The sequence below is a fragment of the Homalodisca vitripennis genome, chromosome 6 (assembly GCF_021130785.1).
Source record: "Homalodisca vitripennis isolate AUS2020 chromosome 6, UT_GWSS_2.1, whole genome shotgun sequence".
In the NCBI taxonomy this organism is placed as follows: domain Eukaryota; kingdom Metazoa; phylum Arthropoda; class Insecta; order Hemiptera; family Cicadellidae; genus Homalodisca; species Homalodisca vitripennis.
In genome coordinates this window covers 111,107,695-111,132,281 of record NC_060212.1, presented here as the reverse complement: position 1 = coordinate 111,132,281, position 24,587 = coordinate 111,107,695, and the positions used below count along the sequence as shown (strand labels likewise).

Sequence of the window (24,587 nt, the reverse complement as noted above, 5' to 3'; positions counted from 1 at the left end):
ACATAGTTAAATAAATAAGTTAGGTAAAATTGCCCATAATGATTTTAAATCACTTTGTGAACGTCCATAACTTTCTATACTGTATATAGGAAATATTAGCTAAAAACTTTCAATCTTCTTAAAGTTACGTGACACCATATTTGTTATTGAACCAGCTACAGTAAAACATTATTATTAATTGTGAATTGTTGAAAACAGATGTTTGCAACAATTGGCTGTTTGAAATACCAACTAATAACATTTGATCGAAAAAAACTGTTTCCAATAAACAGCTGTTTTCACACAGGGCAGTGCCAAAAACTTAAAGTGATTGGAACTATTTTGGCTAACAGAATTTGTAAAAAATTACCATTTACACACCTAAATTAAATTTTGATACTTGTCAGTGTTTTTCTAGAAAGATTTTTAATTTTAAACTATACATTAAAATACAGAAAATTAACAAAAAAATTACCACTTTGAGGAATAACTTTGTGCAGCTAAAACCGTCTGTGAAGTGCGGTCACGAGAGTGAAAACACCGTTAGGACTATCAGAGTCAATTACTTCCTTCTAAATACACGCAAACAAACATCGAGAGAAGCAGCAGGCACGATATTGCACACCACATAATGACCCAAAAGTCTCTGGTACAGGGAACCGACAAGACATCGGATAGCTCAGTGCTGAATATGGATAAACCGAACATAATCTCTACTCGGTATTTCCTGGGATGTGTAGATCTGGTGGTAATAGGAGAACTTAGCGGCAGACCTCCTAAGGACCATGCATGTAGGAGTAAATGGTCATCACGATCAAATACGGCAAGAGATCGTGCAGGAAGATCCGGAACATGGCTGGCTCTCTTGCAAAACCAATCTTCCAGTTCAACGGCCAGCTTTAGCCATGATCAAAGTAAGTTTCATCTCTTTTGTCATTCCAACGTACAACGTGGTACACGACAGATACATTAAATTCCAAATGATAAATATAGTAAGTATATATAGAGTAAAAGCAGTTTGTTTGGGATGCTCCAAATAAGTTAAGTTGAAAATAGTCCATATAGTAAGTATACATAGAGTAAAAGCGGTTTGATTGGGATGTGCAAAATAAGTTAAGATGAAAATGGCAAATATAGTAAGTATATGTAGTAAATATGATCAAAGTAAGTTTCATCTCTTTTGTCATCCAACGTATAACTTTGTACACGACAGATAAATTAAATTCCAAATGATAAGTATAGTAAGTATATATAGAGTAAAAGCAGTTTGATTGGGATGCGCAAAATAAGTTAAATTGAAAATAGTCAATATAGTAAGTATACATAGAGTAAAAGCAGTTTGATTGGGATGTGCAAAATAAGTTAAGATGAAAATGGTAAATATAGTAAGTATATATAGTAAATATGATCAAAGTAAGTTTCATCTCTTTTGTCATCCAACGTATAACTTTGTACACGACAGATAAATTAAATTCCAAATGATAAGTATAGTAAGTATATATAGAGTAAAATCGGTTTGTTTGGGATGCTTCAAATAAGTTAAGTTGAAAATAGTCAATATAGTAAGTATATACAGAATAAAAGCAGTTTGGTTGGGATGTGCAAAATGTGTAAAAATATTTGGTTATTGTCAGGTAACCAAACAAGACTAGTTTCTTTTGCTTTTACAAATAGTCTATGAACTAGAACCAATGTACTTCGTATAAGCACCCAACCTGGTTTAGGCTATATGTAATCAACATATAAACTTCCCGTAAGAAATAAATCGATCGTCTGCTGCGCTACCTTTGGTGGAGGGCGTAATATGAGGGTATCAAAAGTGGTTAAAAATATGAAACGTCATTTCTTCCAGATTACATTTTTCTAGATGTATATACTTAAAATCGGTCGTAAGACACATAATAATATATAACTTTATATATAATATATATAAAGTTATATAACCGTCCGACAATTAGATAAATAAACTGAAAGTCTCCACTTTAAAAGTCTGTATATGATTAGATGACGCTGATTTAACATAAAAAGTAGGAAGTTAAAATTTTCAATAAGATGATATTTTGATATATTTCATATGATCCGTAAATACCTGTTAAATTGGCGTTAGCTAACCATATGCAGATACTTAAAGTAGAGACTTTAAGCTACTTTATTTAATTGTCCCACAGAGATGTCTGACGGCCTGTTTGAAGTGCATTAAGCTACGAAAAATAATGTCAGGAAAATCTTATTTCGATACTCTTCACCCTTTCTACGACCTTTAGTTTTGACTTCTGCCATAAGTTGCGAAACTGACGACGATCCATTGTTCTCTTAGGAACAATTCTTCCATAGATCTTGAGTGCTTATACAGTAAAAGTTGGCTCTAGGCTCCTACATGTCCAAAGCCCAATACCTCTATGCACTAAAAGAATTGGATAATGGGCAATGGCAATCCAAAATCTGAAGTGGATAATAGGCTACTACCTACTGGTGCTGCAATTATACTGTATTCCAAACTATACTAATAATAACAATATGTTTTATTGCAAAGTTAATTACATACTAAAAGTTTTGAATTCATTAACAACATTGCACCTCACATATACATAACATTTTTACATTTACCCCAATTCTCATTTATTTACAGGTTTTTTCCCACTCTTGTACCAATGTCAGTCAGCCAATCATGTGGTCTTCCAAACGTGAGTCATAAACTCGTCTATGCTGTAGAATGCTTTTGAAATCGACGCGGTTTTAGACGATTATTAAATGCCTTGGCGTCGAAGCAATTTTGATTGAATTGGGCAATAAGATAACAAATTGAACTCTTGCCTGAGAAGGCTACCGTTCTGTGTCTCCCAGTTCTGTAGTTAACTCTACCTATATTTTTTATAAGAGTTTGTATCTCTACCTTTTATAGAACTGCACTTTGTCTTGAAAAAAGACGTCACCAAAATATAGAAGCAGGGTAATGTCAACAGTTTCAGATTTTTGAATGCTGGTCCGCACGACTCTCTAAGTTGCAGTTTTGCAATTATTCTAGAAAAATGTATTTTTACACAACCTCCCCACTAAGTTACGCCATATGATAGATATTAGTATATTAGTCCATAGTACGCCGTTATCAGCACCTGACTTGGGAAGTAGTTGGATATTTATCTCAGTAAATAAATGCCTGAGAACAAGTTTGCATAAACGCTGTCTACTTGACAAGCCCATGTAAACTACTCCCGATGAAGGCGTATTCCAAGGAACTTTGTTGAGTAGACGTTTTAAGTCTCAGTTTCGTCCAAGGTAACCAATGCACTATTGCAATAAAACCTGAATCTGTCTGTCACAGACAAAATTTAATCAAAGTTGATTCCATTGGATTTTTGAACATTTGCTCATACTTATGCCTTACTAATTCCATTATTACTTATTGAAATAAGCCAATGGCGTAATGATTACTCAAATTACGGTTGCTCAGGAGGTAAACTTCAAACGTGATGTCCACTCTCAGGCGTGAAGAAGCAGGAGATTTTATATCCCAATATAATTTAGTACAAATTGAATTCGTGATAGAGAAAATTTGGAGACGTAATAGAAAAGAACGTTACTTTTGTATGTTGTAATCTGCTATGTATATCCGTATCAGTTTGTTTATTGGTGTTGTAATTGGTAAGACTACATCATTATTTTATTTTGTAGTATTGTGTGTTTAGCAGTACTTTAGTATTTAATATTTTTGCTAATATTGCTAATGTTGAGTATTCAAACCTGTTTACTAACCCCGAGATATTACTAGCGAATAGCTAAGTATTAGCTAAGATTGTAATCCATATAATATCACCATACATTACCCACAGAGCCCAAAACCACCCCTGTTCCAAAATTTATATTCATATATATCTTATATAAAGCAGTTTGTAGTAACAGGCTACAAAAAAAAATCTCTAAGCTAAATCGTGGTACAAAAATTGTTTTTATACTTGGCTGAGTTTGAAAGCCAGTTCTGTACGCCATTTAATTCAAATATTGAAAGATAAAAAATAAATTCACTACATTCAAAAAGTGTCATGGGTACGTATAACGATCCATCCTAAACTTTTTGGACTAATAATATTTTGTAAGCTTAAATGTTTTGAGATATACATGTAAGTCCATTATAAATAAATTATTAATAAAAATGTCGTCTCAAAATTGACCTAATTCTGTCGACTTATTCTTAATGACAATTTTAAAACTCTTAGTGCGACAATATCAAAACTTTTGTCCTCCCCATCTTTTCACAGCCCGAGCCTTAACCATTTTTACCACATTGCCAGTATAAAGTATATTTTCAATGTCTGTAGGTGTTTTATATTTAAATATTTACGAAAAAAAAATTTACACCTTACAAAATCGAAAACAATACGTGGTATTTAAATGATGGCCAAGGAGGTAAGTTTCAGAAAAGAGGAGAAAGTAAATAATTCCCAATATAACTCCGTAATGAATACTCTTTATCGATCAGTTACCAAGGATATATTTTTGTTTGTTTATTAAATTCATAGCTCTTTAGATAAAGTCCCTGAATACAGAACAAGTAGAATTTTTTCATTCCACCTTAAATTAGAGGCCTTTACAATAGGACATTTTAGCAATTGTGTAAGTATGTTGATCATACATGTGAAACGTAAGGAAATTAAGTTTTTAATTATACATAATTTAAGAAAATAACATATTTCTAAGCGTTTTTCTTAAAGAAATAAGATTTTCTTATAAATAAAAAACATCCCACTCTCGGAACTACAACTCATGTACATTCTGTAAATATTTTAAATTTTTATCTTCAACCATTTTTATATAAGCCTGATTAAAAACTGCACAAAATTTACCTACATTAAATGACCATAACTTCATTTTAAAGATCAATTTTCTAGATAAGTTATCTAAAAGGGATGTAAGTTTAACATTACAAATATTTCTCAAAGTCAAAATTGATTGTATGCCTTGCATTGATAGCATAAAACGTTTTATGTCCCTCTGGGGAAAAGGGTTCTCTTCTTGCCGGTTTATACCTATTAGTTCAACCCACACTGGGTACAGCAAAACCTGATGTTTCACTTAACCCCAAGCCAACCCTATGGATATCCAGGAGCGGCACATCACAAACCACAAATGTCGAGATACCAAATATAACAATTCAAAATGCTTTATTGTAGTTGACAAGGTAAATTGCATAACAATCGCCAGTAAATAAAATAACTACAACTAAATAAAATATCTTAAAACTAACAGTTTTATCAATTATTAAAACAGTGGATGCTGTAGTGTTCTTTTGAAATTAAAACTTTTATCAACGTATTCCTAATATAGTTTAAATTAGTGACTTCTTTGAACAATGCGGGCAAGTTGTTAAAAAGCTTGACGCAAGAATAAAACGTATGTTTTTCAATGGATCGGGATGCTAGGGTAGATTGATAGCTAGTCTACAGCGGAAGATGATTTTTGGAGTTCTTGGGGCTCCCTAAGTGTTAAAGGTAGTTGCAAGGCTATAGAGATGGATGTGCCACCTGACGGGATAGGTTGGTACAAAGCTGGCCTCCTCTTATTCAAAGGAGAAATGACTGACAATGTCCAAATTCCTTCCTCGTGGATCTCGACAGGATTCCCAAACTTACCCATCTAGAACTCAGCTTCTTATCCTAATAGTCCAGGAGAAATAGCAGTTAAAAATGGTCAAATAAATAAATGTTTTCTTACAGCAAACTAATGGCACAATTTAGTCAAATACATCATAAATAAATAAAAAAAACCATTCCGAACCAAAATCGTCTATTAGGGGGTATAGGAGGGGTGGTTTTTTAGGGGTGAAAAATGGTTTTTTGCAATTTGTGAGTAAACATTGCATCCTATTGAAAAAAGTTAGATGTAAATAGTTGTTGGAAATAAAAAAATCTACAAACTTTTGGTTGTAATCATTTTTGGCCTAACCTCAAAAATTTCCCCAAAAATTCAAAAAAACAGTTTTTTTTTGGTTTTTAATTTTTTTCTTTTACAAAAATGGTTCGATTGAGCTGAAAGTTTGATGAAATATACTTTGTGCTATTCTAAAAATACTGTATTTTTTCATTAAGAAATATTCAGCCGTTATAATAAAATTTCACTTTAAAAAAAATATTTTGATAATTTTCAATCACCATTTTGAAACATTTTTTTAATCAAAAAAGGTTTACTGACGGCTCATTATTTTAGTTTTTTTGTCCTATTTTGAAGAAATTAAAATAAAAAATACGTAGTTTAATTGAAAAAAAAACTGCAGAAAAATTGAAAATAAACAAAATATTGATATTTTTCATTATACATTGTATTATTTACGTGGAAAAATTGTTATTATTTATTTAAAATTATAATTTTTTTATACCAGTGCTATTTGTAAGCATTAAGCAAAATAATAATGCATCATGCATATTTAACAACTACGTGGAAATTTTAAATAAATCAAAAAACAGGATTAGAGTCTTAGTAATTTTTTTTTAATTTGTATTTTCCATCATATATTTTTTATTTCTTTAAAATATGTTTTACAATCCTTATTGAAATTAATCAAGAAACCATTATTTTCTTACCAAAAGTTTTTTTGAATATTTATGTTTTTTTTCAGTGAACTTAAAAATATAAATATTTTTTTTTTCATATTCTACGTCATCTGATCGTGATTCATACCATGTTCTACTCCAATTGTTTCCCCTGCTTTTTTTAAATGTAATGATTGTATCTCCTTTCATTGAAGGAGATTAAATTTAATTAATAAATTAATAATAATTAATAAATTTAAATAAATAAAATTATAATTATTTAAATTATAATTTTTTTTTTAATGTTGAAGAATTTTCGAGTATTTTGAAAAAGTATTTAGAAACATAGCGGGGTCAATCCTATTCTTCTATTATACGGGTCTCAGTATGTTTCTAAGCATTCAAATAAGCAGCTGCTTTGTCGTCAGTCAAGTTATATTGGAGTAATGTCGTGAAATAAGCCTCGTGATTAGCAATTTACAAGATTTTTGTCCATATAAAATACAAATCGTAAGTAAAACTTTTGCGAAACAAAATTTTATACAAATTATTCAATAAAGATTATTAAAAATTAATACAGATCATAAATATTTGTCTCTGTGTATACAATTTTTACGCATGCTATTTATCTAGTAATTTTTACGTATTTTCAGTATACCTAGTTTTATTGTGCTTTCTGCATTTTATAGATTCATGTAAATGGTGGAAAAGGTACCTTCTTGTATCATTTGTAAAAGCCGCGATGGGAGATTTTGGTGAAAATAAAAAGTCGAGGGATAGATACACTTATTTCGTCAAGTAAACAAAGCAAAGATCAGCGGTACAAAACATTTCAGAAATTGACTGAAGCACACATTCATGATGGTTGTCGACCGGCATACAATAGACCTCGATCAAAATCTATTGGGAAGAAGATTATGAAAGAAGCATGTGATTTTAATTTTGAGCATCATTGTGTTTTTTGTGAAGAACCTTGTAACCAAAATAGAGCATTTCGCGGCATGCAGAAGTTGAGACTAATGAAAAACTTTATCAACTTTAAAGGACGAGATGTTTCAGAATCATTTAATAAAAGTCTGTTAGTTAGACTGAAATTTTCTCAAAGAATCAGATGAAGTTCAAGCTTATTATCATAATAGGTGCATGTCATCTTTTTATGATGGGACAAGCTCAACATCTTGTAGACATACAGCGAGTGTAGATTCTAAAGATTTCATAAGTTACTGCGTGTATTACTTTAAAAAAATTCATCCGAGTGCCAATTTTCCCTTAACGAAATTAAACAAGATTTTGATGGTGATATCCCAACATTAAATACATTAAAAAAAAATTGAGTGATAGTTTTGATAACGATCTTGTGTTTCCTTCAATGAAAGGAGATACAATCATTACATTTAAAAAAAGGAGGAAACAATTGAGTAGAACATGGTATGAATCACGATCAGATGACGTAGAATATGAAAAAAAAAATATTTATATTTTTAAGTTCACTGAAAAAAAAACATAAATATTCAAAAAAACTTTTGGTAAGAAATAATGGTTTCTTGATTAATTTCAATAAGAATTGTAAAAACATATTTTAAAGAAATAAAAAATATATGATGGAAAATACAAATTAAAAAAAAAAATTACTAAGACTCTAATCCTGTTTTTTGATTTATTTTAAAAATTTCCACGTAGTTGTTAAATATGCATGATGCATTATTAATTTTGCCTAATGCTTACAAATAGCACAGGTATAAAAAAAATTATAATTTAAATAAATAATAACAATTTTTTTCCACGTAAATAATACAATGTATAATGAAAAATGTCAATATTTTGTTTATTTTTCAATTTTTCTCTGCAGTTTTTTCAATTAAACTACACATTTTTTTATTTAATTTCTTCAAAATAGACAAAAAAACTAAAATAATGAGCCGTCAGTGAACCTTTTTTTGATTAAAAAAAATGTTTCAAAATGGTGATTGAAAATTATCAAAATATTTTTTAAAGTGAAATTTTATTATAACGGCTGAATATTTTCTTAATGAAAAAAATACAGTATTTTTAGAATAGCACAAAGTATATTTCATCAAACTTTCAGCTCAATCGAACCATTTTTTTGTAAAAGAAAAAATTAAAAACCAAAAAAAACTGTTTTTTGAATTTTTTGGGGAAATTTTTGAGGTTAGGCCAAAAATGATTACAACAAAAGTTGTAGATTTTTTTATTTCCAACAACTTTTACATCTAACTTTTTTCAATAGGATGCATTGTTTTACTCACAAATTGCAAAAAAAAAACCATTTTCACCCCTAAAAAACCACCCCTCCTATACCCCCTAATAGACGATTTTGTTCGGAATGGTTTTTTTTATTTATTTATGATGTATTTGACTAAATTGTGCCATTAGTGTTGCTGTAAAGAAAACATTTATTTTTTCAATCAGGTAATACGACTGGACTATAAGCGAACATGCAAAAAGAAAACGGCCTAAGCCTCTAACCTAGCGCTACGGTGAAGATAATTTTTAATCCTTAGATATCCTCTATTTTCGATCCGAGAGAACATTAAGGTTGTGTGCTCGTACAACGACTCCCGGTCTGCAGGCAGGGCCTCGCGGGTGGCATCGTCACTGAGAGGTTCCATATCCGCGGCAAGGCTAGTGATTGATCAGACCGGCGTGAGACCCAGATCACGCGACAGAGTCACGCACGTGTTGTGATGCATCTGTAGGAAGTCTAGACGGCCTGCCGTGCCGCGCTCTGTGACAGTTGTATAAGTATTGCGTGCTCCATTGCCATGCATTATTGGGTTAATCGGAGGCAAGTCGAACGAAATAACAGTTAGATGTACAGTAGTCTGCTCCTTGTATCACGGCTTCCATTGTTTGCTGTCTTCGATTATTTTACTCATTAATATGTTGTGTTTGGTTATGTGTGAAATTTTAGGAAATGTTTTCTCGTGGACAAATACATATTTCAGAGGCATCCATGACCTAAATGGCCTGTTTGATTTTAACGATGTAAAATAACTAGAATCGTCATCTGAATCCTTATCGCACAGCACTCCAGGTGCTTCTTATCACTGTTCGATGTTGTATTATTTTTAAATTGGCGATTGGAGTAGTCTGTAGACTTGTTATTCTGTTGTAAATAAGTAGAGAGTTGAAAACATTCTTCGAGAACTTCAGTTATCAACATTCTAGAACATGAAGATAAGACAATTAATGTGAATACAATCGTTCTGGATTATCAAACAATGTCCAGTATGTTTTTTTATGAGTGAACTGTCGGTGCAGTGGTATTTGTCACCTACCGCTACAAAATAAGCGTTATCGTTTTAAATATCCATCTGATATATGCTCACTAGAACAATGTACTGGCGAGTCCCTCTATATATCTCACAATCCAGATGCTGATGACAATTTTAGTAAGAAGAACAAAATTCTACAAAAGAATCGAAACAGTTTCATTCCGAACATCATAAATTTAACAATGTTAAATGTTTATTAGCGTGGCGTTACTAGCTTTATGACAATGTTAAATATTGCTTTTGCTATAATAAAATATAACATAAACCTCACTGTACACATAACTGTATAACATAACTTGTTCCTGTTACTATTTTTCAGGGCTATTAATTGTTTAACCAAACATATTTATGAACATAAGAATAGCTTCTTTAGCATATGTGTATATTCTTTTAATGACATTTTATTTAAATTTCTAGCTGTTGTGTGATCAAACCGGGCACACGTCATAGACTTGACGAGATAATGAGCCGCGGCGTGGCTCTATTTTGCAAAATTCCAATTGAAAAATTATTGTATTATATTATACATTGTATTGTATTATACTCGTATTCACTGGCGTAGAAAATTATTTTTGGTTGGGGGGGGGGGACTCACATACTGGGTGGTAATATAAAATACACAACGAAAATAGAGATTCGCGAATCTTTCTCTAGGAAATTGTTGAGCTTTAAGACGTTATAAATGTGCTCCAGATTAAAACTACGGGATGAAATTTTTATATTGGACTTCTAAAACTACGGAGGGTGGGAGCTTTAATCCCCTTATCAATCTGTTATATATACACCCATGGGTTTACAGCATGCGCTAAGGAGCTACCGGATATATCGCAGGCCCACACTATACTCGGTTCCACGTTCACCTTGCTGTATGGAGCGACCACGAGACATGTTATCCAAACGGCAGTTATCGTGGTACTAGCCGTCCTAAAGACGTCGACTCCCCGGGACACTATCCGTAAACACACAAGGACGTAGCCAGCATGGGAGTCCAAGGGATCCGGACCCCCTCCCCTCCGAATTTTCAACTACTTTTAGTAAACAATTATTATTATTTAAATAACTCAGTATTACTGACATGTACTCATGAAAGATAGTTCTTAGCAAAGAAACGGGTCAAGAACATTTGGAACAAAATTGGGCCTTACTCTCTCTGTCCACTATAGGAAAATAACAATGTTTTTGTCTGAACCTCCCCAAAAACATTTTTTGGGTCTTTTTCGTTCAAGGGCCAGCACAAAAGACCCTAGCTTGCCTATTCAAAACTCAGATCACGCGATGCTTGCCCGCTGCGGAGCGCTTTGCGCTGCTTGCTCTTTTAGAAAAAAAAATTAACTCGAGCTTGCAAAGTCCAAGCCCAGATCAACTCACCACGCTTTACTGAACAAGAAAAACTAAGTATAACTCACAGAACTAACGCAGGTTTCATTACAGGCAAAAGATAAGCGGCGCGCGTTTATCACTGATAAGATAAGACGAGTTTTTACACTAGAAGTAGTACCTGGACTACTGCCCTAAGAACTAATAACACCAAAAAAAACGATTAAATGCACTGTCAGTCAGGTATAGTATGTTTGTAAGGTGCTGGCCCTTAAACAAAAAAAGACCCCATTTTTTCCTGGTTACGTTCTTGTAAACACATTGAACTACAAAATTTATTTTGGTCATACTAAATTTTTGTCCGTCTCAAACTTATTTCTTGAGTTAAAACAAGTTTCTCGAGAATAAGGTTTCTTATTCCAGATATAATCTACTTATGTTACAATTTATATTAATGTCCAGTTAAACGAAGTTACTGTGAAAATTTAAAGTATCAGCATGATAATTACTAAAATATATGAATCTTGAACTACAAATTCATTTATTTACGTAAATTGATAATTACAGTTTATAGGTTACCTGTAGGACACATTTTGTACACATCAAATAATTTTTTCAGTTATGTAAAAGTAATAAATTTGAAGTATTAAATTAGTTATTAATACAACATTAATACTTAAGTAGAAAAGTACTTATTTGTATTTAAAACCACACTCAATTCTACAGTTTATTTTCTTATTATATTATGTTTTAATTATATTACATACTAGGACATACCCGCGGCTTCGCCCGCAATTTCTATTCAACATTCGTGTATTTGTTTGAATAGCTCCCACGATTTCAGTATAACACTTGAACTATTTCGGATCAATGTAAGGGAACTTCAAAGTTCATAGTTTTCTTGGTGAAAATACTTGTGATATAATATGATAGGGTAATAACATATTTTTAAAGTGGGATTAGGCATATAACGTGCATCAGGTAACCATTTTAAAGTGCTCATGATAAAGAGAACCAGAAGTCAAACAAAATTGTTTCCCTAGAAACAATATTGTATTATTGGACCCGAAACCAGTCTATAATATTATAATGAGGTTGGATTCAAAACAGTATAGGTTTCTAAATGTATGGATAATAGATATTGTTATTGAATATTAAAAACTAAAATAAACATCAATAATACTTATCACATTTCAAAAATTACATTATTGCACTTGCCGTCCACATGTAAATATCCGTGCAAATAGGGTGGAGGGGGGTAACATATAAATATACGTAAAAAGTACATGATACACTAAATTTCTTGTTTCCCAATCCACGTCCGCAATATCATACCATTTCCTCGGTCCAATCTAGAGTTGTATCAGTATTTAAATACCTAATCAGTATCGTAAACCTCATCAGTGAGAAATGGATGCGATGTTCCCTCGACTATTTTCTGTCATAAAAATTGCATTTAGTGCCTCGTGTATTGCTTTGTAACCCAGAATAAATAATAAGTTTGCCTTTTAGCCATGATATTTAAATAATAAAAGTTGTTACTTTTGTTGTGCTTTCACCCTATAAATGTAAACAAATTTAAATATTGGTTAAAATATTCAAACAAATGGTCGTGCTGTCATTATACAATGTTTACACATTAACTCTTTGAATTCACATTACACAACTTTAAAGACAAAGATGGAATTTTTTGTTGCTTTCAATTCAGTGGGTAAAATTTTGGAAGGATTTTCAAAATAAGCCTATATTTATCCTAGGGATCCTAATAATGCCCATGTAAAATTTCAGCACAATCGGTTGAATAATTTAAACGTGAAAGCAAAACAAAAAAGAAAGGCACTTTATAATATTATTAGGATTACTATGTTGCTTACCTTGCTTGGTTTACTTTAAGACAACGACACTGAGAATAAAAAGTATAAAAATATTTTACACTATGTACGCACTGAACGAACGTTTAGGGTTATATAAAGCCGTCCACAAAGGTCCGTCACTCCCGCCTAACTGATGAATACTTCGTTTACAAGCCCGTCTTATCTGCGGCCATCTGTTTGTTATTGTTGTGTTTAGTTGGAGGAGTTCTAATAAAAAACAGATAAGATAAGAAAACTGATTCTCTCCCCTGTCCCGCTTTAACCCTGATCAGAACCATATCGTCTTGCAATGTAAGTAAAATACTTTTAAAGTGAATCGACGGATAACTGTATGATATAAATAGATATTCACTATTTTCTTATTTATTTATTTTTATTCAAAGCTAGTCTTTTTATTGTTACTTCAATAAAAATGGTCTCTTAAACATTATCATAACAAAATCATACTATTTTAATGTATCAGTATTTTAGCACTCATTCGGTGAAAATTAATTTACATATTGATTCATAATAAATTTAAGTTCCTTTTTTTGTACACCTACATTTTTGTAAACTTTTTATAGTGATACAAACATCAAAGATAAGTAAACCACATAAGAATATGAGCTAAGGCACAAAAGTTAGGGCACTGTAAAATTAATATGAGCGCCTACACGCGGGTCGCGAGGACAGTTGATGCAACCCGCATGTCACTAGGCATGATATTCTCAGTAAAGTACATGTCCCCATTAGACCTGCACTGCACAGTGAACGTGGAATACACCTGGCTCTCATTTGGATTGCTTCCAAGATCTTCTTCAGTTACTAGTACGAATGCACTATACTAATACTATTACCTCTTATCACTTCAACTGTAGTATCATTTTCCTCGGCTGGTAACATCATTATAAATTCTCATTTTGCCAATACTCCATAAGGCCAACCCGGTCTTACCATCACAACAGAGATGTTTCTAGTATAACAGGAGATAAATTTGTTTTAATGTTATTATAATAGTGCCTATTTCACAAGTACTATTAATTTTACTTTATCGTACACAGATTCGTCTCTTATATATTATGTTTCGTACAGTGGCAAAATAGTAGTATGTATAACATGCTTACTCTTTATCTTTTCCATATATGAAAAAGATTAAAGGACTTTAATAGAAAATTATATGTTCTGTTAACAGTGTAAATGGAAACACACATTAGAAAACACCCACGTCCTTCAGTTAATGTGGGAACGTAATTCCCCGATGTATTATTGAAATCGTATTATCACCCAACCCACTTTTGTTCTATATACACACTTTGATACCAATCTAGTAAACTATCTCTGATCTTTCCTGAATAAACCGACATAGATGTTGATGATAATGATAATTGTGATGAGTTTTAAAATTTATGTAGAATAGAGTATTTTGAGTGTAGATGAGTCCTTCTTATAAACTTTAAATTCATTTCCCCAAATATTTGTACTATATTATCTCGGTCCACATGTATGAAAAGTGGGATTACAATATTGTTCAGTTTAGTTTGAATATTAAGTTATAATCTTACAGCTTAAACACTTACTTCTGTAGATATGTGTATGCAGAAAATCTATTTTCTGTCGAAGAACGTAATAAGAAACAGACAAATTTAAGATTCCACACCCAATGTTTTTATTGCAAATTTAACACAGCAATATAGGGTAATAGCTATCTTCTGCAATATGTCAGTATTCTGTGTCTATAAAATACTTGTAGATCTGAGACTAGAGGAATTTGTACCTTTAATAGTAAACTTTGTCCATTATGTATTCCTATCCTTTTTTCTCTTAGGGCAAGAAGCTTAGAAGTTGCACCTACTCTTATGAGGACCTTTGCGCTGCTTCCGGAGTGACAGGATATTCTGGATGGAGGGCCCACCTCCTCCATGAGGTAGAATTTAGGGCACTAATCTTGTAATGTCCCCTCGGAAAAAGGAGAAGCCAGCTCTGAACCACGATCTCCAGTCAAAGCAGGCTGAGGGTGGCACACCCTTGTCTAGGCTAGCAAGAACCTTTGTCTCTTAAGGAACCCCACCAACACCAACAGTCATCTCCCGGAGTAGACTAGACCTATCGAATTACCCATAACTCTCAGAATCTCGACATTTGCGGTTAGTGATGTGCCACATATGGTTGCCCAGATTTAAGTGACATACCGTTTTTTTTCTGTGCCCAGTGTGAGTTCAACTGGATTGTATAAACCAGCCAAAAGTGAATTTGCCTAGATTCCTATTCCGTTCCGTTAAGTGAGTGAAATGCAACATTTTCCAACTCCAGATAGATTAATTGTATTACTTTTAAGCAAAACATAGCAAACACAGAATGATATTAATCGTGGCTTGGGTTTTGTAAGACCCACAAGAGAAGTACAACTTTTTTGTGCTGGAAGGAAATGACTTTGTCTTCCAGAACTGGGATAGAGTGACTGATTATTCAATAGAGAGATAGGTAGCTTATCTGCAGCGCTGCTGACAAGCGGGACTGCGCAGTTCAAGAGCACGCGCGGTGACAAGAGACATGACACGCTCTGCACGCCCTACTTTCCCGCGGTCCTGACCTTCCAGTTGCGTCAGACACGCGTCCCTCTGCCTTTGCCACTCCGTCTGCAGCTGCAGCCCTACCGCTAACTACTGGAGGTGAACTGTAGTCCTGCAGAGTTCAAGCTATTATGATTTGAGATGAGTCAATGAACCTACCTGCTGAGTGCTTGGGTAAAACAGTTAATTTTGGAAAAGTACGGTGTATATTTGAAATGCGAGTCGTTTAGACACAACGTAACTTTTAGAACATCCTGTTCTGTATACAATTAGAGATAATTTATAGCAGCATACACCATCTAGCCTGCATTTGAAGCATCAAATTTTCTGGTTTGGGATATGGGTAAGGTTAGTCATTTCTCAGTGATCATAACAAATGTATGCCCAGAAACAAAAGAAGCGTATAAGAATACTAGCTGGGTTACAACCTTGAGACATGTTTTATTATTTTATAAATGAAAACTCACAACTATCCAATAATTTTTATATTTTCAGACGAGGCCTTTCAACATCAAAGATGCCATCTTCAGGTGTGAAACAACAATTCCAAATAGTATAAATATTTTACAGTTAAAACAATTATCTGCTGAGTAAAACTTAATACAAGATTGGTATAGTGAAAAGTAAAATAAAATAAACATTACTATAATTATGTATACAAGTTTGGGTCAAAAAGAATTTAGTTATATTGTAAGGGAATGGTGAATTTAGAATCGGTCTAAAATCATTGTTTAATATTTTATCTTTATTTATTTTTATGTATAATGTTTTATAAGCGTCGAGTTCTTCTAATAATAATAGAAAATAGTTTTTTCCAATAAGAAGAGCTCCTCCTTCAATGAACCTGGAGACAGTTGTGCTGCTTTTGTTGAACACTCAATTCTAACTGTAGTGTCACTCTATATCCTCAATGTAATAACCTAAGCACATGGGAAAAACCTGACCCGGGGCAGTAACGTACAACATAACACTCGCTATGCTGCAGACTTCACTCTTCCTCAACACCATCCTGCACAGTTGGATGAAAAGCCATCTTATATAGGAGCAAAGCTGTTCAACTGTCTGCCCGCTTATATAAAGCCTCAAGAAAATTTAAAGAAAACACTGAAGAACTGGCTTTTAAAATACCCATTTTAATTAATAAATGAATTTTTATCTTGGAGAACTGTTGACATAAACATAATGTGATGACTGACACAAATAAAATGGTTTTTCTTTCTAATTATTTAATATTGTATCTTTGAAACTAATGTTCTATTTTATGAATTGTGCAAATAAAGTCTATTGTCTAATGATTTGATCATCTTGCTGCACCCGTGCTGACGTTGGTTATAAATTTTTAGCTCAAATGCAAGTTAAGGATGAATTTAGTTTCGAGTATAAGAATTAAATAAAATTACTTTGTTATCTTAGGATTGCTTAGGGATGTCTCGCAATCCAGGTAAATATATGTAATGAAACCCCTATCATAGATCATGAGTTTCTGACCTCCTTGTGGAAAGTAAGGATACGATATGAAGATGAATATTCTCAGAATTACAGTTCTTCACCTTGGCGCAATTGAGGCATCTCGCCATAGAGTTATAGAGCACTGGGAGAGGCCTCCAGTGGAATGGAAGGTTAAGGTCAGGGAGTAGTGGAATTATGTGTTATCATAAAAGCCTTTAGATATACTTTGAAGAATTTCCCATCCAGTTAAGGATAAGTTGATGAAGCTCCCAATGGCCAGCATTAGGCACTGGAGTAAGGTGGAGGGAAACCATTTTTACCTGATGTTAAAAAAATGGCCCCAAGAATGATGGTGATCATAGCTATGTAATCATTCCCCAATTTGTTTTTTGTACTATGAAACCTTGAGCCCTAATAAAATAAGATCGAAAGGGACCCATCGATATGGCTTGTCCCATAACCATCGCGAAGCATCGGGAAGTTAGAACTTTTTAACAACAGTAACATATGTTCGGTAAAATAAGAGTCCATGGGATTAAACCCTATCTCCGAGGGAAATCAGAAATGGTCAAGAAGTAGAGCTATTTGCTCAAGTCAAACTATCTCAAGGCACCAACAACAAAATATCTGAATCTTGTCCCGCAGTCTAAACAGAAGTTATTAATTACAAAATTTATACGTTTGTGTTAGTCATGATTAACCTTAATTCAAATGTTTTTAAAGAAAACAGGCAACATATTTGCCTGAAATGGATTTCCGGTAAGGGAAATCTATATAAAGTTTAATGTCAAAAATTATCGATTAAGGACATTATTTTATAACCTATATGTTTTAAATTATGCATATATTGGGAACAAGGAAAGAGACACTTCTGATGCGTATAGGTTAACGTTTGTTAATGAGTTGGGGATTGTATTTTTGTTACATAAATAGTTATTTTCACATAATTACTTATTTGTGATACGTTTTGAACAAATGTTTGTCTTAACAATATTTGCATTAAAACATTTTTCCTTCTTTATAACGTTATCATCTTACAGTATATAATCCTATACGAGATGAGTTTTGAATATTGAAACATAGTTTGTATATTGCAATAGCGCCTTTAACAGGAATCAAGAATGTGAAAAGCTAGATACATTTAAAATTAATCATGTTTTAAATGTTCGTAAGCCGTTAAGATTCAAATACCCATATTTACATTGTAGACTCTCCTTGTCCCAAAAAAACAGCATAATTTTGACGTTCCGTAATAAATGTTTAAATTTTGTAAAAATGTGTTTTTAAACAATAATCACTAGTAAAAATGTAAGCAACATGAAAAATATTTCTTCCAGCTCATACGCAAAGAGTAAGTAGATTTTGTAACAATTACGTACTCAATATCACGAAAACCATTCGCGATACAGAGACAATGTTTATACCAAAAAGTGTAGGAAATTTTATAAGCGTCCAGGACTATGTTTATGTTATCCTCTAGGTCCAATAATAATGGAGTTATGAATTGTTTAATGTTTGAAAGATCGGTGACTGGCCCCTATATTGAAATGATAAGGCGTATCAATTGCCAATGAAATTAGCCAAGATAAATATATGTGCCAATTTTAAATTTAGTTGTGATTTTTTGGGGCAGTTTTCATTTGCACAATCTGCGTTATATATCTTAACCGGGTTGTAAGTTATTAGCATAAATAAACCTACCAATATAGTTCTGGTCCTAACAAGGAGGAGGCGAATGTGGTGTGCTACTTTTACATAGAAGGGGAACATGTAATAGGTCTATAAAGTAAACTAGTAAGTGTTAACTGACTAAACTGAGTGAGAAATGATTAGTACACGAATAGCACTCTCTAATAGTACATAATGTGAGAGACTGTGGGAGGAGCTAATTATTACGTACGAGGACAATAACAGTTATCAGACACATTAAGCCTGGAGAATGGATGAACAATGGTACGAGTACAAGTGTACGTGGCTGGACTGATATGTGCAGTAGGATGGGTGTACGAGAGTGATAATAGCAATCATAACAGTCGCGGCCTATCTGATCTGCGCTCTGATACGGATAACGTTTCCTCTAATCATTTACTTTACAGTCTTCGATTAGATAGCGAGAGTAGGTTGAACTCGTACATAAACAACTACTGAGGGACACAATGAAGAATCGTATTTAATGTTGAGGACTATTATGGAACTTTCTCCAATTATGTGTTTATCCTAATAATGTTATAAACGCGAAAGTGCCTTGTTTATTTTATTTTCACGCGTAAATAACTCAAACGATTGTAATGAAATAATGTACATGAACTTTGTAATGTACATGAACTTTCTTGCGGTTCCTGGCTTCAATATAGAACTACTCTTATTTCGAATATTCCTCCTGGTCCCCCATTAGTCTTTATATTAGCGACATGTCAAATGTAACCAACCATTCTATGTAAACATTGTTTATTATCTTCAATTTGTTTACATTTACAGTGAGTTAATTTTATAATAAGAACCCATAATTTTAACGTAGTTTTGGATTTCATAGATTAGGTAAGTACCTAACCTACCTTAGAAAATGTCCTAAAACATAAGAAGTTTAATGTTTTCACGGCTGGCCCCCATATTTGACTTCGAAGATTCCCTTTCTTCGACAAGCAGTCGTCAAGAACTATGCTAGATTAAATTTCACTGGACTGTTCTTTTGAACTAATGCACCAATTCCAGCTCTAAATGTTCTAAAATATTAAAAACGGATACTATACATTAAAAAAGACTGTTATGAAACCTACCTAAGCAGTCTTTTGAGAAAAGGAGACTTCTCAATGTATATATGTAAATGTTCTTGATAGGGAGAAAGGCAAAATCAGCTTTGGATAAAATACCAACACCGGAGTCAATTAAAATGACCATAAATACACACTTTTTAACATATTGTCTTGATCGTGGGAAGTCCTCATAACAGTATAAAACCTGTGAAATTGCGTGCGATGCCGCGGGTAACTGCTTGTACAGGAATATTTGTAAAATATGGAATATCCAAGATTAACTGATTAAGATTCCGACTGAACCGTCTGTATGATATTGCCTGTCTTTCTCTCTGTCTGTATGTGGATTCTTGAAATAAAGGTTGTAGTGATTTGAAACTAGGTAGTTCAAATCCCTATAATCGTAAGGGGAACTGCGATCCCAATGAGATAAACGTAGATTAAGATAAATAGCAAACAAACAGAATATACTGCAACGTTAATAATATGCCATTTTCAGAAATCTATCAACACATGTGATTAGTGTACTTTATTTGTGTCATATAGAAGTTTTTAATTAAACTGCAATGTCGTTACGTTCTGTGCTTTCCTTAGAAACTTCATTTTACCGGTTCTTTCCCATCTAAGTCTATTCAGATGGGCATTTATGTCACATTGTTGCTTTGCTCTTAAAATTAAGTATATATAAAGTAATTTATAAGGTTTGATGTGTAGCAACAGTAACTTTCTGACTCAAAAATTAAAATATCACTACAAACTTAATATAAAACCGTATACAAAAGTGATTAAACTTTCCCAGTCTGAAATTGGAGATTTTAATCGTTTGTATACTATTTAAAGACAGCATTAGTACTGTACCATTAGTGAGTTAGATTTTATATAATGTAACATTTCACAACTTAGTCAGCAAGTATAATTTAATATTATTTTTTTTATCCAATGTTCCGGAACTAAATTATCGGCGGAGTAACTACCTAATTGGCACGCGTATGAATATTTTATTCTAACCCTTTGTAGCAGCCCAACTACGTGACCGATCTGACCTCGCGAACCGTGTCGGTAAGTAAAATTTATCTTTCCGTGTTATTAAATTAGCCCTTTGATGCCAAACATATAAAAATAAATGTAACGTAAAGTAAAGTTGTAAATATTAAAGTAACTTACCCTTGAAGATCTTTTATTTGCTTGATTGAAATAGATACAAGTTGTGGCGCCGTCTTTCTGACGAGCACGTTGTTGTAATAAGTTTTTTGTCTCATTAAATGGCTAATACCGTCGCGAATTTGTTTTAGGCGAGCTCACGTATCTCACGTATTATTTGAGTAGATGGCTACCACTTTCACAACTTCTACTCCTCTTCTAGTAATTACCGACTAGAAATAACCCTTCTTAGACTACAGCTTCAATGTCTCGAGCCAAGACGCCGACGCCCGGGTTGTGAGTCTACATATTGCGAAGGGAAGTGAAATCTTAAAGTGTTACAAAGTACAATAGCGTAGGCATAATTCCATAGAACATTGGATATTTTAGGCCCACCTATCAGATATACATTTTTAGTTCTTGTACTCTAATTGGCAGCAACGTGGTAAGGCATATATTTAATTTACCAACTAAAAGCGGTGCTTGTAAGTTTCACTGATTAAATTGAACTTATAAGTAAACTTTGCAATTCGAGTATTTATTACTACGACCTCAGAAGTCACCACCCCCTTGTGTTATCGTCATTCGGTACAGTACTACAGTCTAATTTGAATTTAAAGTGGGTGAACTTTAGTTCAATTTAAATTAAGAAATTTAATAATTTAGACACGTAATGTTGAACGAGTTATTATACGACATGCTGAATTTTGTATCGCCCGTTATTTCATTTTATTCGTCGTTGATGAAGTTTGGTATCCTAAGATTTTGGATTATTCTCTTTGTTGGGGGAAAAAGTTACCTAAAACTAAATAATAGGGGGATAATAATCCCTCAGACTAACCAACACACCTTAAACTTTCAATTTTATTTTGATTACACAATTTATAGATAGTCTTTTTGGATGCTTTGAGCATAAATAATTAAAATTAGTAACCAAAAATAATGTTTTATTTATCCACAGCTTAAAAATGTAAGTCAAACCTAGTTTTCGATCATTCCTTTTACATTCCTAAATCACGAAAGGTCTGATATGTTATGGTTACGGATTTGTCGTGGTTTGAAGGCATGAAAGATTTTCATGAATGATCCCTATTTTTATGTTTTTATGGAAAGTAGTCTCAAGTTACTACTTTCCATATTGAGTAACTTACCCACGAGCGTAATTTACTCCCAGCTAAGTTATTTCCAAATCTTCATAATTTTGCCTTCGTTACATTTGACGAGGAAAGTAAATTATGTTGGAAAACGCGCAATTAAGGGTGGGAGCGAGAAATTCTAATACCAACTGTAAAATTGTGTTATGCTTCCGTAAGAAAGTCTAAAATACATTTCCAAGATTGAAATTTATTAATTTATCATTATGTTCGCCTTAAAATTAGTACAATTAATAGGATAAAACTACATTCTCATATGGAGCTTTTTACATAAGTTGATTAGAAACCTCCAACATCGCTAACAACGTGTTATACAACAGATTGAGCTACAGCCGAACTGAGCGGTTAGCCTACAATTAAGAGGAGTAGAACAAAAGCAGCGCTACGCGACGGTAGAGGTCGTGGAGATAGTATCAGGTGTACACGTACAAACGTACAGCTCCCGCTCTGTCCTGTACACGGTTACATTGTCCTCGGCCGCCGCTGCTAGAGATGGGCTAAATCAGTATGAACCTGTAACCGTTACTTCTGATACCGTTATTCTACGATACTGAGTACAAATACTGGTTAAAAATACGTTTTAAATACTAGATACTCTAAATCAGTATTTGTCACGTTTTAAATACTGGATATTTGAAATCAGTTTTCCGTACTGGTGACGTTTTAAATACTGGATATTTGAAATCAGTTTTCCGTACTGGTGACGTTTTAAATACTGGATACTTGAAATCAGTATTTCCGTACTGGTAACGTTTTAAATACTGGATACTTGAAATCAGTATTTCCGTACTGGTAACGTTTTAAATACTGGATACTTGAAATCAGTATTTCCGTACTGGTAACGTTTTAAATACTGGATACTTGAAATAAGTATTTCCGTACTGGTGACGTTTTAAATACTGGATACTTGAAATAAGTATTTCTGTACTGGTGACGTTTTAAATACTGGATACTTGAAATAAGTATTTCTGTACTGGTGACGTTTTAAATACTGGATACTTGAAATAAGTATTTCTGTACTGGTGACGTTTTAAATACTGGATACTCTGAATCATTATTTCAGTATTTGCAACGTTTTAAATACTGGATACTTGAAATAAGTATTTCCGTACTGGTGACGTTTTAAATACTGGATACTCTGAATCATTATTTCAGTATTTGCAACGTTTTAAATACTGGATACTTGAAATAAGTATTTCCGTACTGGTGACGTTTTAAAATACTGGATACTTGAAATAAGTATTTCCGTACTGGTGACGTTTTAAATACTGGATACTTGAAATAAGTATTTCTGTACTGGTGACGATTTAAATACTGGATACTTGAAATAAGTATTTCCGTACTGGTGACGTTTTAAATACTGGATACTTGAAATAAGTATTTCCGTACTGGTGACGTTTTAAATACTGGATACTTGAAATAAGTATTTCTGTACTGGTGACGATTTAAATACTGGATACTTGAAATAAGTATTTCTGTACTGGTGACGTTTTAAATACTGGATACTCTGAATCATTATTTCAGTATTTGTCACGTTTTAAATACTGGATACTTGAAATAAGTATTTCCGTACTGGTGACGTTTTAAATACTGGATACTTGAAATAAGTATTTCTGTACTGGTGACGTTTTAAATACTGGATACTTGAAATAAGTATTTCTGTACTGGTGACGTTTTTAAATACTGGATACTCTGAATCATTATTTCGGTATTTGTCACGTTTTAAATACTGGATATTTGAAATAAGTATTTCCGTACTGGTGACGTTTTAAATACTGGATACTTGAAATAGTATTTCTGTACTGGTGACGTTTTAAATACTGGATACTTGAAATAAGTATTTCTGTACTGGTGACGTTTTAAATACTAGATACTCTGAATCATTATTTCAGTATTTGTCACGTTTTAAATACTGGATACTTGAAATCAGTATCGAACACACAGTTTTGTAAATGCCTCGATGTAATTACAATAAAAGTACAATACAATTATGTGAACGATGTATAAACATAACATATTATCATTAAAAAGTTTATACTTTTGTAATTAATGAATTGTAGGATAAACTGAACTTCTGCTTCTTTGAATAGAGACAAATGGGCTGTTACACTGGGTATTCTTGAAGGGTATAAACATAAAATTTTATTATATAAGTCATTTAAATTTCTTTGGTGCATTTTTGGTTCATTAACACAGTTTTGGATTACTAAAAAATTAATCACGCTTGCATTTGAATTAAAATATATACTCACAGTTTACATAATTAAACACTTTTAGCTCAATGTATGTAAAATGTTTAGTTTTCTTAAAAAAATAATATATTTATTACTCAATAACTAATTCAAGAATATTACACTGACACCGAAGTTGATAAGAGATTTATATTGTGAAGTAGCAATATTTTGCAGTTGGAGTAAAGGAACCGTTACAAAGTAATGATTACTGAAATACCGTCTCACGTATAGTCGCTGCTGTTGTACGAGTGTACGTGATCAGCATTGATCTAAGTCGTAGTTGTACTACAAGTCCTTTGTGTACGAGGATTTTACAGA

At 32.8% G+C, this 24,587-nt stretch overlaps 1 protein-coding gene across 1 annotated transcript in view; it reads left to right on the top strand.

The window, feature by feature from the left end:
• Positions 1-610: 610 nt before the first annotated feature.
• Positions 611-24,587, top strand: part of LOC124365516 (pro-resilin) — a 56,611-nt gene continuing 32,634 nt past the window's right edge. The window contains exon 1 of the mRNA XM_046821500.1: positions 611-893. Within this exon, the coding sequence (XP_046677456.1) occupies positions 611-893 (283 nt within the window). The remainder of the gene's footprint in view (positions 894-24,587) is intronic.